Source organism: Echeneis naucrates, chromosome 4, assembly GCF_900963305.1.
Source record: "Echeneis naucrates chromosome 4, fEcheNa1.1, whole genome shotgun sequence".
Taxonomy (NCBI): Eukaryota; Metazoa; Chordata; class Actinopteri; order Carangiformes; family Echeneidae; genus Echeneis; species Echeneis naucrates.
In genome coordinates this window covers 388,068-401,689 of record NC_042514.1, presented here as the reverse complement: position 1 = coordinate 401,689, position 13,622 = coordinate 388,068, and the positions used below count along the sequence as shown (strand labels likewise).

The window sequence follows — 13,622 nt, the reverse complement described above, 5'->3', positions numbered from 1 at the left end:
GGTTTATTGAGCATAAATGGTTTGAATTTACCAACACAACATTTATCTAAAGCACACAGATCAGTTAAAGTAACTTGTCCTCATGAATATTATGGAGTATAAAATAAACAATTCAGTCAACAAAGAGACAGAATCAGTTCTTCATACTTTATTTTGGAAACCAGTTTACAGAAATATTAAAAAATAGGAAGCATGCTTAAGCTTCAAACTCAAGATAATGGAACAGCTCTACATATTTCTGAGTAAAGAGATCCACAATTATCCTTCACTCAAAAATCATTGTCACTCTCCTCCAACAGAGGGGGTCTCATGGCCCCTCTGGTTGGCCGATCACCTCTGGAGCCTGGACCCTCCAAACTGTCATCGTCCAAATCCCTGCTCTCCTCCTCGTCTCCTTCCTCATCTTCTTCATCATCCTCATCCACATCAATCTCGCTGTCTTCGCTCTGAAACAGCAGGTCACATGATCACAACTACAAACTTCAGAATCACCCTTGAAGTTGCTGCTGAGCCCCAACAAAGACGGCCCGTCTTCAGTCCAGCTACACATCAAACCAGCCTACTGCTCATCACAACTTAAACTGACTGATGGATCTAACACAGAGTGAACAACAAAAAGGACTGAACTGGATCAGGTCCATCAGGTGTCAGACCTCTACAGGGACAACCAAACGGTTCTCCTGGTTTAAAGGAAAAATCCAGTCCACAGCCAAATATAGGCTGTAGCAGCTCTCTGAGCAATGAGAGTCACACGAATGGATTTTTCCATAAAAAAGTCAGGGAAATGAGGAGAGAACTAGATCCTGGTCCAGCACAAACCTTTCCCTTCTGGTGTTTTCTGGCAGAAAGAATCAACCTTTTGGAGGCAGCTAAAGACAGCTTTCAAAATACAAACGAATGACAGTGAAAGGTGAGATACTGACACCAAACAGGATGTGAATCTGATGAGGTTGTCTTCAAATGTTCAAGATCATTCAGCACCAACAAACTAAAGACAGTCTCACTGACCTCGTCACTGTCACCACCCTGCATGGTACCGATGAACCGCGCTCCTCTTCCTGGGTAGACACAAGAGGCAGCGCTCAGTGTATTGCAGATGGAAGTCATAAAATCAGATGACAAACACATGGCCGTAACTCGCCCATGTACCTGCCATGATGCTGTTTCTGGTGGGCCGGGGTTTACATGGTCGGGACTCTTCTATGTCGCTGTCTGAACCTTCGTCCTCTGGGACGTCCATGTCCGAATCCTCATCTTTTACTGCAGAAACATCAAGAAGTGTGTGAAACCAAGAACAAGTGATGAAACTGATGAGATTATTCCATTACGTTCAGGAGCTAGTTAGCCTCACAGGAGCTTCTCATTAGATCCTGCTCCTCCTCCCTCAGTTTGTGCTGCATCATCCTCAGCGTGTTCTCAGCCTCCTGCAGAAAAACACACAAAGTCAGATGACCTCAAGAGCAGAACTTTATGTTGTCATACATCTGTCACATCTAGAATCGGAGCTTTCTTTGTTATATTGTCTATTAAAATTCCATTTGAACCATTTGGTTTCATCAGCCAGTGAAAAGTGTGATTCTGTCTCATCATCACCTGGAATGACCTGACATGGCATCTTCTTGAATTACTTGGTTTTTGTTCATGGTAACATTTTAATGTACTTGTATCTATTATGGCATATCATATTTAAATTTCTGTGTTTTCAAGCTCATATTTGAAGGTAAATAGATCTTTCTGGGTTTTACTGAGCATCACTGAAACAGAAACACACCTCAAACCTCTCCTGCTCCAGTCTGTGGTATTCATCCAGCTGAGACTCCAGGAAGCAGAGATTCTTAAATTTCTCCACATAAGTATCGTACTGCTTTTGCAGATCTTCCTCAATTTTCTCATATTCATCCATGAAGGCTGGTCTGAAAAGGTCAACCAAAAGCAGGAAACCATGATGTCCACACACATTAAAGTCACAGGAGGATAATAAAATTGAAGAAAAAATCTTAAGAACAGCACGGCTTGAAGTCTGAAGGAGTGAGTGCTTTATGTGATTAGCTGAGGCAGAGGGGAGACATCCCCGTTACCTTTACTTCAAATTCACCTGACACTCTGCAGTGTTTGCAGCCTCTTCCGATTCCTCTCCAGCTCCTGCTTCTTTTTTTCTATCTTGGCATCTAGACTGTTCTCATCCGAGACAACATTATTCAGCATGTCTTTTGTCTTCTCCACACTTTGCTTCATGGTGAACAAACAGACACAGCAGCAGAGTCTGTGTCATTTCACATCTGAAATCAAACCTTAATTTTAATAAACGAGAATCATCTAACTCATCAACGTACCAAAACCTCCTTGATGGCAGCTCTCAACACCTTCTCGGTCTCGTTGATCTCCAGAGGTCTGGCAAGAGCAGCAGTTCTCATTTCCTGTTGGGACAACAAAGAGGAATCACCTGCATCACTGACAGCAATGTTTTTACAAACAGGGCACTGAAGCCGCAGCCTGCTGCCCCATCAGCATCAGAACAGCAGGACAGGTGTGGCAGTGACTGATGTCTCTCACCCTCAGTTCCACCTCTTTCCCCAGCAGATCATACAGAGACGCTCCTTTAGACGTGACCTCGGACGCCAGCTGTCGAGCTGTTTTAAGATCTGAGATCTGCAGTGAAGACACAGTGAGACATCATCAGTATTTCAGTTCTGAAACTCTGTGAAGGAAACTACGCCAAGACAATGACTGTACTTCCTGAGCTCCTCACTACTAAGTCTGTTCTGTTTCCTTTTGTGTATAAAGCAATCATCAAAAGAAATCCCTTGCATGTTGAAAAGGCAACAAATCAGATTCTGGTTCAACCAAAGGTTTTTAAATCACAGCATCTACATGCATTAGAGTCAGAATTAAGTGACCCACTCGTTGCTGTTCAAGGGGGGTGATGCAAAAAAGAATAACAGCACATCTGTCTTTTGTTTCATTTCATCTGTCTTATATGCTAACACTGTCTCAACTTCATGTCAGCCCAAAGTAACAGCTGCAGCTCACCCTTGAGCTAAGATCAAACTTAAACTTGTTGTTTTCCTCCTCTACTTGGTCATCCAGTGCCATCTGCTTGGTCTTCATGGCGCTGTACAGCACCGAGGTGATCTTCAGCAGCTCTTTGACCGCGTAGCCGTCGGCCTGATAGAGACGTTTTGTGTTCAGCTTGATGTGAGCCTTAGTCGCCTGAACACAGGAGACACCAAGACACAAGTTAACACAGAATACCAGCAGAAGGCATTTAGCAGCTTTGAATGAACTGTACATTTGGACTAAACATAAGAAAGGTATCACCATGAACTGGGCCACAGCCTTGATGAAGAATATTCTGTCTGACTCTGAATCCACGTCAGTGGGAATATCCATATGAGGCTCATATCTACACAAAAAAGAAGCAAATTTTCTCAGCTTCCTTTACCAACATAATGTGTCTGCTGATCTGATCTGGGGGGGGGGTCCTGAGAAGCAGCTCAGTCTTACCTCTTTACCAGCCAGATTAAGATTTCTGCCACTAAAGTGAAGTTTGGTGTCCTGAAGTTCTCCATAGATATGAGCCGGGGGAAACCCAGAGCCCTCATCATCTCTGTGAAGTCTGTCAAAGGAGACACAACTTCATCACCGCTGTGACACAAACAAACACATAGACAGCTGGTCCACGGCTGTGGGGGCCTTACTTCTCAAGTCTCTGAAGGACATGATGAGCTCCGGTCACTGCAGCAGACCATGAGCTGCTTCTTCCTGCTGCAAACAACAAGGGTGTTGTATGTTAACACACGAATATCTGTCCGTCAGCTCCACCACAACCTGAGTGTCAGCCACCGGGGCCGTTTGTGTTTAACAGAGAGACAGAGGCGTCAGGCTGAGCTAGAAGCTAGCTGCCAGCTAGCTGCCGTTAGCAGAGAGAGCTACCTGCCAGCTAGCTGCCGTTAGCAGAGAGAGCTAGCTGCCAGTTAGCTGCCGTTAGCGGAGAAAACTAAGGCTCCGTGTCCTCACAGATTAGTGTATACAAATATTATTCCTTCCCCGCCCTGATGAAGGTACAGCTCAGACATTATATTATTATCTACACCTTCGACAGATCTTTTTATTTCCCGTTACGTCCTCCCTCCAAGCAGACAGAGATGGTCTCTATGGAAACTGAATTTTCTACGGAAGGTCGACGGGGTCAAACAGACTGAAATTTGCGTTTCGTAATTGTGGCCCATGTGCGGACTCTATTCCATAATATGCTCGTAGTCCTTTTGGATATTTGTATATTCCTTTTTGTATTCCCCCAGAGTGTAGAGAGTAGAGTGTAGAGAGTAAAGTGTATCGGTTGTGCTGACTTAATAAAGATATACATGTTGTCATCAGGAATGCTTACAGAGTGGATGAACATATAGGAAATTCAGTCTTGTAGAATCAATATAAAACAGGCTGGTTCCATGTTTGGTGTTAATAATAATTTATAATCAGGCCAGCACACAGATTGGCGGGCTTGACCCAACTCTGGGCCCTGGTGATGGTCTCACTCATATTTAGGAGATGCCCACATGCATGTGTGGTTTCACTTGCCAGGTCGTGTTGGGTCACATCATGACGCCAAAATTGGACTGAGCTTCTCTTTCATTCTGTCACTATCTACCCCATATTTGACTCAGCTCCTCTGCTGGGAAACCTATCTGGACTCCCATCTTTCCAGGGATTTGCACAGAAACTCTCTTGACTCTCTGCCAGTGACTACTGATGGTCACAGCATGCACTGAAATAAAAATTAAAATCAAATATAAGACTATAACTGCATCTATCTAATAAAAAGCTGACACACCCTGTGGTGTTGAACTATGAGGATAAATGCAGACAATAATCAGGCCTGAGCCTGATCTCCGGAGGGACACTGTGTGGTGTCGGAGCGGCCACAGGGCGGCGCCCCCGCGGCCCCCTCCGGAGCTCCAGACTCAGACCGAGATGGAGCAGACCGGAGAGCCGGCTCACGGCAGCCTCAGCCCGGTCGGGAACGAGCCTCCCTGCGGCCTCCACAGTAAGCGGCTGAAGGAGCTGGAGAATGCCGCCCTGCAGACCACGTTGATATCCCGGATGGAGACGGAACCGGTGCCGGACGCCGGGAGCCGGACGGAGCTGGAGCCCGAGGAGGACGAGCAGCCCGACGGCTCGTCCTTGAACAGCCGGCCGCCTCCTGCTCAGTTCGGAGCGGACACCGAGGCCGAGGAAGACGGGGCCAAGGAGCCGGCGGAGGAGGAGCGGACCCTGACGGACCATTTAAACAAACGGCTGCTCTCCTCGTTTCTGCAGAAGCTGAACCGAACCGACCTGGCCCTGCCCGGAGTCCAGCGCCTGGACTGCGCCGTGGCCGACGAGGACTCCAACAGGGCCGCGGATGAGTGGTGAGGACCGGCAGCGAACCCACACCGGAGTCCGGTCCGGAGTGTTACCGGGGGGGGGGGGCTGATCACTCTGTATGAGGACACCGTACGAAAGTACGAGATGCAATAAATGAACGTCACGTGACACGAGCTGCTGTGTACTTCCTGGTTTCTGGCAGCCATGATGGCTGAGCTGCAGCTGTCTGCACACCTGGAACATCAGAGTCTCCTGGACCGAGATCAGGTCCGGGATCAGGTCCAAGGTCAGGTCCGAGGTCAGGTCCGAGGTCAGGTCCGGGATCAGGTCCGAGGTCAGGTCCGAGGTCAGGTCCGGGATCAGGACCGAGATCAGGTCCGGGATCAGGTCCGAGGTCAGGTCCGAGGTCAGGTCCGAGGTCAGGTCCGAGATCAGGTCCGGGATCAGGTCCGAGGTCAGGTCCGAGGTCAGGTCCGGGATCAGGTCCGAGGTCAGGTCCGGGATCAGGTCCGGGATCAGAACCGAGATCAGGTCCGGGATCAGGTCCGAGGTCAGGTCCGAGGTCAGGTCCGAGGTCAGGTCCGGGATCAGGTCCGGGATCAGGTCCGGGATCAGGTCCGAGGTCAGGTCCGGGATCAGGTCCATGTTTACTGAACATTCATGCTGTCAGCCTGTTCTTCTGGTTATGAAACAGCTTAGCTGCTGCTTCATTGACTGCCTGAAACCTGGACCTGGACTCTGGTCTGAAGGTGAAGGTCATTTTTGTTTAAGAGTGATTTTTTTTTTTTGGCAGTTTGTGTCTTTATTGTGACACAGGAAGGTTTTAACTCTTTATTACGTTTAAAAACTAAGATGGCTTCCTCTCGCAGTCTGTAGTTCTTGATGATTTCAGGATCAATAGAAACAACTGACTCTGAACCTGGACCTGGACTCTGGTGTGAAGAGCCTTAAACCTTCATTCTCTCTACTGACCATCAGGGGGCGACTCCACTGGCTGTTAAAGAAGTCAGGTTGTATTGAAGTCTATGGGAAAATGTCCCTGCTCCTCCTCAGTAAACGTTTTCCTGATGACTTTATGGTCTTAGTCTGTAGTTTAGTCTTTAGGCTCCAGAAAGAGTTACTGGATTTAAAAAGCTGCAGCAGCTCCTCATGTTGGCAGCATGAGGGGACAAGTATGAGCTTATCACGCTATCACAAACACCATACCTTAAAAAAAACTTCAGGAAGTAAAGGCATTAAAAAAAAAAAAAACTTCCCAGAAATTTCAGTGTTGTTTGACAACCTTTGAGCAGCAGAAAGTATGTCAGTTTCATATCAGTTGCTACCATAACTCACTGTAGGTCATGACACATTAACAACCTATGACTTATGAGCCAGAACATCCCTGAAGGCAGCCGCACAATTCCAGTTCACTGGAGTGATTAGTAATTGCACCACAGGTGTCACAGACAAGATATGTACTTATTAATGTGCAAAGTTGTGCAATGACTGACTGAGCCTCGTCCTGGGGAAGGAACACTGGTGAAATCAGACTGGGTAGAGAAATATCCACAGATATTGTGCATTCAGTCAGTTTTTGAGCATTTTACTTTGACTGGAAAATATAAAAATGATCCTCTGATCCTTGCAGGTCTTGAACCAAACTATGGAGACTGGCAGCACAACACTTAATGTGCTAACGTGAGTAAGTTAGGACACACTTTACCTTTACTGAAAAGGTTGCAGCTGCTTTGGTTTACATATTGTATTTGATGGTATGTTAATATCTTCCTTACTGGTGTTGACTGAATGTTTTTAAGCGCCAGTCTGTTAAAAACACATTCCTGTCTTCCTCTCTTGAGGATGTCTCTCATTTATTAGCGTTATATCTATAACCCGAGTCATACAGACACAAAGAAGTCTATTCCTTTCAGATAATTTATTCACAAACACAATGATTCAGATTCACACAGTGGAGGCCACACACACACACACACCTGCTGGTTGACGTACAGGTGTGCAGCGTCAGATATGGAACATACCAGGACAGTGTCCTGATGAAAGTCTTTCATCATTATAGGAATTCCAATAAGAGCTGCAGGTCTGATGAGCGTCCATACGTTCTCGTCATCCAGTCACATGTTTAAATTCATTCTTAATGTGGAACAGAAAAAAGGAAAAGGGCCGGTACTTTACATGATTACTCTGAGAGGTGATTTCATGAACTACTCATCCGTCAGCTGTTTTTCATCTTGGTGCAGACTCCTCAAAGGGACCATCTGAGCTTCAGTTTTGTCTCCCTGAGAAACAGAACAGAACTCTGATTTCAGGATGATGAATAAAACACACTGATGGATACACTCAGACACACACACTCTTCTGTTATATATTCAGATTTTGAAATAGGAATCCTGGACACATTCTTCATGTGTCACTGTCAGAGTCTAGAATGCTTTAATTTAGATGCTTATTAGATTTTTGGTACAGATTCTGTAGCTGAAGGAGTGAATTGTGCAGTGGAGTTCAGCTTCCTGTCTTCTCTGGTCTTTTCTCCTTCATGGAGGAAACACAAAGTCCTCTGCAGTTCACTTCAGCAGAAACAGGCTCCCATTAAAGAAAGGGGGTTATTAACAGTCAAACTTCAGAATTAAAGTTATAGTATAAAAAGTTGATTTCTTCACCCTGGCGTTCCTGTTCAGGTCCTGTCCAGGTGATGGCAGCGTATCCCTGCATGCATTGTGCTGACAAGAGGGGAACATCCTGGACATGCTTCCAGCCTGAGAGCAAACATTCATATCCATGCTTTATCTGATGCTTTACATGACTGAATAACAGCGTCCGGTAGAAATCAGCTGACCTCTGACCCCTGACTCCTACACCAACTCATCCCAAAAACAGGAGCATTTCTAAGATCTCTATTTCATTTCATCCAGTCATCAAAGCACAATAAAGACCTAAAAACATGGCTCTTACTCTGAGTTCTGACGGGACCACCAGCTGCTTCCTGTTCAGGTCCCACCACAATAAACCCTCTTTAACATGACTCCTCTTTGTTGGTCCTATATGTAAAGAGAATCAACACAATCACACAATCTATTCACTTTACAGTCAATGTGACAACAAGACAGTTCTTCATCACCAATGGGTGACACTGACTGGACTGGACTGTCTATGTGAGACAGCAGGTCTTTCAGTGGCTTGTTAATCTTCTCACCTGTTGCGTAACTCACTATCAGCCCCACCAAGACAACGGAGCTGGTTGCCATGGCGCCAAAGTACAGGTAGGACATGGAGTAGAAGTTCAGCAGCCCCCTGCTCGCAGAACAGGACGTCAGAAAGTTAATCAGCTTCACGTTTCTATAGTTCTGACATTCAGTTCATTTAGAGCCTTTCTCTTTGTGACAAATCAATTTAAAAATTTGATTCTAAATTGAGTCAAAATGCTCAAATTTGTTTTGAATTCTTGCAGATTTCCTTCCGTTGTCGCTGTACGGTGAAGTCACTGACCCCTGGTTGTTGGGATTGAGCCGGGTGGAGATGGAGTGCTGATCTTGGGGGGACCCACTGGTCTGGGTCAGGTTGCTGGGTGGACAATGGTCCGTGTAGCTGGGTAAGACACCCATGGTGTCTTCACCGGGCGGGTGGAGGGTGGACCCAATGGCCAGCCACAGAGACACACAGAAGCCCACAATGGTCCCCGAGTACACCCCCTGAAGAAGACAGACAGGGACAGATGAGGATGTTCAGATCAAATCAAATCAGATTTATTTGTATAGCTCCAAATCATAACAAAGTTACATCAAGGCACGTTACATTTAGAGCAGGTCTGGACCAAACTCTTTGTTGTTTCATTTCTGGTTAAAGAAAGAAAGAAAGAAAAAAAAAACAGTGTAATAAAAGCATAAAATATAATAAGATAAATAAATCCCATAAACAGGGGATGCTGAGTTAATGATTTTAACCCTGACCTCATTAAATATTAAATATTAAACAGGACTAACATTGATTCGGGCAAAACTCACTCACATCAATTCTAAAAACGAACTTTGGCTAGTTTAATTGTTTTGGTAAAAAAAAGCCAGAGTTGGTTTTAAATGTTTGATGCTCAACAGAACAACACAGTTCCCCTTTGTGTGTCTGTACACGTCACCCAGTGAAGACCAGGCTGACAAGACAACATCTGCAGACAGATCTGACACTTTTGTTTGTGCCCTAATCTCTAATGGTTGACTAACAATACACATCCTGTTTGTTGACGACAATCAAACTAACGTGGATGCCAACACCACAATCACACAGATCATGTGTGTTAATGTCGGACAACAATAACAAAACTACTATTATAACAGCACATGGGTGAATGGAGCTTTTATTTGTCAGTGAGTCTTATTGATATAAGAAGATTGAAGGATTTGAAGTTTGTTCATTTCCACTCACCAGTTTGTTGGTTGCTGGAACAAACATCCCGAGGATGAACACGCCCAGTAATGGACCGCTGACCACACCCATGACAGTGAACGACCCCTGAGGATCACAACAAATCTGCTCATTGTTCAGCATTTCATCAATTCTTTAAGCTCCTTTCATGGAAGAGTTCCTCCAAAGCTCTTGATATTCTGCAGCGTGAGAACAGACTGAGGTCGCGTGACAGATTAAAGGTCCCAACCTGCAGGACTCCCCAGTCCAGGAGGGAGGAGAGGGCGGCCACAGTGATACAGCCAGCTCCGTACAGGAAGGCTGGAAGAGAGAAGACAAAACGAATCGAGTCTGACATCAAGGTGATGAGGATGATGGTTTTAAAACCATTTATGATCCTGTCAGCGAGAGTCCACCTACACAGTCCTTTGGAGATAAGGATCAGTTTCTTCTGGGTCATGTGGACCAGATGTGGTTTCAGCAGGTCCTCCATGGTCACAGCAGCCATGGCGTTGATGCTCGTGGAGGCCGTGCTGGTTAAGACAACAGATGGAGGAGGTTTTTCATTCATTCATGTTTGATACTTAGAAAAAAAACTTTTCATCTTGGAATAAGTTTAGATACCAGCATGAAGTCTGGAATCAAATACCTGAGTGTGCCACTGTACGCGCAGGCCAGGAAAAGACCTGGGAAGCCAGGCAGAGTCCGGAAAATGTCTAACACAAAGTATGGCATGTACTGCAGGAGACCAGAGACAGTATTTCAATTAACTGAACAAAGATCTGACACATCTGATCGATCAATAACAGCTTCATTCCGTTAATACGAATCTGTAAAATAAAATCAGCCTGTGTTGTGCTTTATAGAAAATATGAATGAAACTGGACCCTGATTTAAATGAAATCAGTGATGGGATGCTTGTCTGGTGGATCAGTAAGAGTATCTGGTACCAGATCCGGAGCAGAGATGATTCCGGATTTCAGAGGGTCACACTTGATGTAATAGGCGAACATGACGATGCCGCAGGCGGCTGCGCTGCTCACAACGAGGCAAAGACCCACCTGGTTCACAAACAGGGCCCTGAAACCAGAACCAGCTCAGTGACAGATCCGCAGGAGGGGGCGGATCCACAGGAGAGCGGCGGAGTCTTACTCACCATTGGGCATCTCTCTCCGTTCTGCAGGAGATGTATCTCTGCACCTGAGCCTGGTTCACACTGTACATGGACAACCAGACAAACGCCCCCCCGACCGACAGGCTCCAGAAAGTGTAGCGCCGCCGCGGGTCCACACTGAAACTGGGGGGCCCAAATCAGACACACTACTGTTTCTGCTGCAGAGTACATACATGGAAACCAGATCCAGGACCAGCACCTGAATGAAAGTGTTCATCTTTTCCATGAATCATCATGTGTCGATCGTCGTATCAAAAAGTAGATACTATCAAGAAATATACAGATAGTTTCTCTGGAGCTTTTGGCCACACCCTGCTGTCATCACATGATCAAAGCTGGTTCTGCCCGAGGTTTCTGCCTCTCAAAGGAAGTTTTTCCTGCTCATCGGGGGATCTGTTGGGTCTCTTTAAATAAATTTATAAAGACTTTGGTCTAGACCTGCTCTTTATGTAAAGTGCCTTGATGTAACTTTGTTATGATTTGGCGCTATACAAATAAATCTGATTTGATTTGATTTGATTTGATTTGATTTGACCCCTGAGGTCAACTGAACCGATTCCACCCACACAGATATTTATGTGTTTTTGTGTAGAAATGAAAATATTTTTACTCGTCAAAATTGATGCGTGATCCGTTCTTGGCAATCTCCAGGACCTGAGCAGGACCGCCAACCAGGACCGTCCCTTGGATGAAGATGGCCCAGAAGCCAGACAACATGACAATGATCTGGAATACGTCGGTCCAGATCACGGCCTTCATGCCGCCCTGTTTCAAACAGGTTTGGTTCATCCCAGGTCACTTAGAATAATCTTATCATTAAAGCTCAGAGGAGGAAGCAGCAGGAAAAAAACCACATAAACATGAAATAAAACATACAACAATAAAAGGGTGAGACAGGGTCAGGACTGGTTTTAATGTTCTGGATCAGAATTCAGCATGTTCTTACCAACGTGGTGTACAAAGTGCAGATGATCCCTGTAGAAAACAGCGACACCCACATGTTGAGTCCAGTAGCTGAAATAAGAAAACACAGAATATCATTTTGATTTAACTTCGTCCTGCAGCAGCTGTTGTATTATGATTCAGAAATATTGGACTGAATCATCTCATGCTGATTATTTGAGTTACAGTCACAAACTGAATGAAGAAACAAACAGGAGGGTGATCAGGTCTCACCTTGGTTGAGGATCAAGGCCGGAGCGTAGATGACGATTCCTGTGTAAAGCAGCTGAGGAAAGGGAACAAAACAGAAATCAGGAAACTCTTCAAACTGCAGGAAAAAGTTTAAATTAAAAATGAAATGAAAGGAAAGGAGTCTGAGTCCAGATCTGAGAGTCTGAGAGTGATTCTTTGGTGAAGCGGTGAACGCCGTCGGTCTTACCGTTGCTACGAGAAACTGAACACTCCCCAGGAGCTGCATTGCTCTGCCAAACCTCAGCTTCAGATACTGTGACAGGAAAGACACCCCCACTTTAATATTCATTCTGCCAAACCCATAAACTTAGAATGTGATGTGCTGGGTGCTGATCGGTGGACCTGGTTGGTGCTGGTGATGCCCAGGCGGAAGAACACGGGCAGGAAGAGGTACGCCGTCAGCAGGGAGTTGATGCTCTGGCCCAGACACATGTAGAGGAACTTGAAGCCGTAGCGGGAGGCCTCGGCAGGAACGCCCAGAACTTGAACCGCTGACATAAAGCTGGCACAGAGCGACAGCCCAACAGGAACTGCTGGCATGCTGCGGCCGCCGGTGAAGAAGTCATCGACGTTGGTGTCCACCCCTCTCTTCTTCAGAGCCTGGAAGAGTCCGATCGCCATAGACACCAACAACATGGCGGCAAACACGACGTAGTCTGCAATGACGAAGCCTGGACCGTAACAGTTGGTGGCTGATGGCTCATCCATCATCTGACTGTGACAGTCACCTCCTAGTTCAGGTGAGGTTCAGGTGGATCTGTCAGGGCAAACAGCTGTCAGGTAATTCATCCATATTTAGTTCTAAAACATTTGAGCTGAAGTTTTCTGAGGAACAGAGAAGCGCTGAACCTTCTGATTGGTCCGGATGTCGGAGCTCTCCTCTCTGTGCAGCAGCTCTCAGCTCCTGAAGAATCTCCTCGATTTGAGCTTCAAGGGTTAAAAAAGTTGAACTTCACACAGAAGCTGCTGATAAGAAGAGAACGAACCGAAGAACGAACCAAGAACTAAAACTTCCTGCTGTGATGAAAATCTGTGATTTTTTCTCCAAAAAGGAAACTGATAATTTCTCATTTAACAGGAGGAAATAACCTGCAGGTCAAAGGTCAAGACGTGTTCCATCATCAATCAAAGCTGCAGTCAGAAGCAGTTAATGCTTCATCGTATTAACTACATCAACACCACCTTCCTGTTTCAGATTAAAGTTCTTCTATTAACACAAACACCAAATTAATTCTAATTAAAATAATGACTCATCAATAACTGAATACTTATAAAGGATATTTAAACTTGGAGATTAACTGCTTCTTATCTATTCATTTTTATTTTTTCCTCACTTAAAAACCAAAATGTTAAATCTCACAAAGTCAAACGTGAAGTCCTGCAGCGCTCCTTTTCAGCTAAGTGCGTTTTAGGCTTCAGACTGATGATAAAATGTGAACAAACATGCAGTTTAGTTTAAATCAGTCAGTTCAGATTATTGTTGTAACTGAATGAA

General features: G+C 45.4%; 2 protein-coding genes across 3 annotated transcripts; both read right to left on the bottom strand.

The window, feature by feature from the left end:
• Nucleotides 1-139: 139 nt before the first annotated feature.
• Nucleotides 140-4,171, bottom strand: cluap1 (clusterin associated protein 1). 2 transcript variants are annotated; one of them, XM_029499705.1, is made up of 13 exons: nucleotides 4,094-4,171; nucleotides 3,699-3,765; nucleotides 3,505-3,616; nucleotides 3,319-3,403; nucleotides 3,031-3,210; nucleotides 2,554-2,649; nucleotides 2,334-2,417; nucleotides 2,096-2,229; nucleotides 1,772-1,913; nucleotides 1,352-1,424; nucleotides 1,150-1,260; nucleotides 1,009-1,058; nucleotides 140-446 (listed from the first exon to the last, which is right to left on the bottom strand). In XM_029499705.1, exons 2-13 carry the CDS (start codon nucleotides 3,718-3,720, stop codon nucleotides 270-272), a joined length of 1,266 nt encoding a protein of 421 aa, XP_029355565.1. In that variant the 5' UTR covers nucleotides 3,721-3,765; nucleotides 4,094-4,171; the 3' UTR covers nucleotides 140-269. The 2 variants fall into 2 exon arrangements, with proteins under 2 accessions (XP_029355565.1, XP_029355566.1); XM_029499706.1 differs by lacking the exon at nucleotides 4,094-4,171 and having other exon boundaries at nucleotides 3,699-4,078.
• A 3,397-nt stretch (nucleotides 4,172-7,568) lies between these two features.
• On the bottom strand, nucleotides 7,569-12,835 carry slc5a5 (solute carrier family 5 member 5). The gene is made up of 16 exons (XM_029500538.1): nucleotides 12,470-12,835; nucleotides 12,315-12,380; nucleotides 12,110-12,161; nucleotides 11,880-11,947; nucleotides 11,544-11,698; nucleotides 10,916-11,056; nucleotides 10,710-10,839; nucleotides 10,409-10,497; nucleotides 10,180-10,292; nucleotides 10,010-10,080; nucleotides 9,781-9,867; nucleotides 8,851-9,053; nucleotides 8,558-8,655; nucleotides 8,317-8,402; nucleotides 8,025-8,120; nucleotides 7,569-7,643 (listed from the first exon to the last, which is right to left on the bottom strand). Exons 1-16 carry the CDS (start codon nucleotides 12,833-12,835, stop codon nucleotides 7,569-7,571), a joined length of 1,896 nt encoding a protein of 631 aa, XP_029356398.1.
• Between the last annotated feature and the right edge of the window lie 787 nt (nucleotides 12,836-13,622).

Excerpts from the sequence above, each read along its gene's own strand:
- cluap1 (XM_029499705.1), bottom strand. The coding sequence starts at position 3,720 with ATGTCCTTCAGAGACTTGAGAA. Across the intron at positions 3,404-3,504 it reads TTAATCTGGCTGGTAAAGAG|ATATGAGCCTCATATGGATA; the intron begins GTAAGACTGAGC and ends TTTTTTGTGTAG. Across the intron at positions 3,211-3,318 it reads AGGCTGTGGCCCAGTTCATG|GCGACTAAGGCTCACATCAA; the intron begins GTGATACCTTTC and ends TCCTGTGTTCAG.
- slc5a5 (XM_029500538.1), bottom strand. The coding sequence starts at position 12,835 with ATGGATGAGCCATCAGCCACCAACTGTTACGGTCCAGGCTTCGTCATT. Across the intron at positions 11,699-11,879 it reads GCACTTTGTACACCACGTTG|GGCGGCATGAAGGCCGTGAT; the intron begins GTAAGAACATGC and ends TGTTTGAAACAG. Across the intron at positions 8,403-8,557 it reads GATAGTGAGTTACGCAACAG|GACCAACAAAGAGGAGTCAT; the intron begins GTGAGAAGATTA and ends CTTTACATATAG.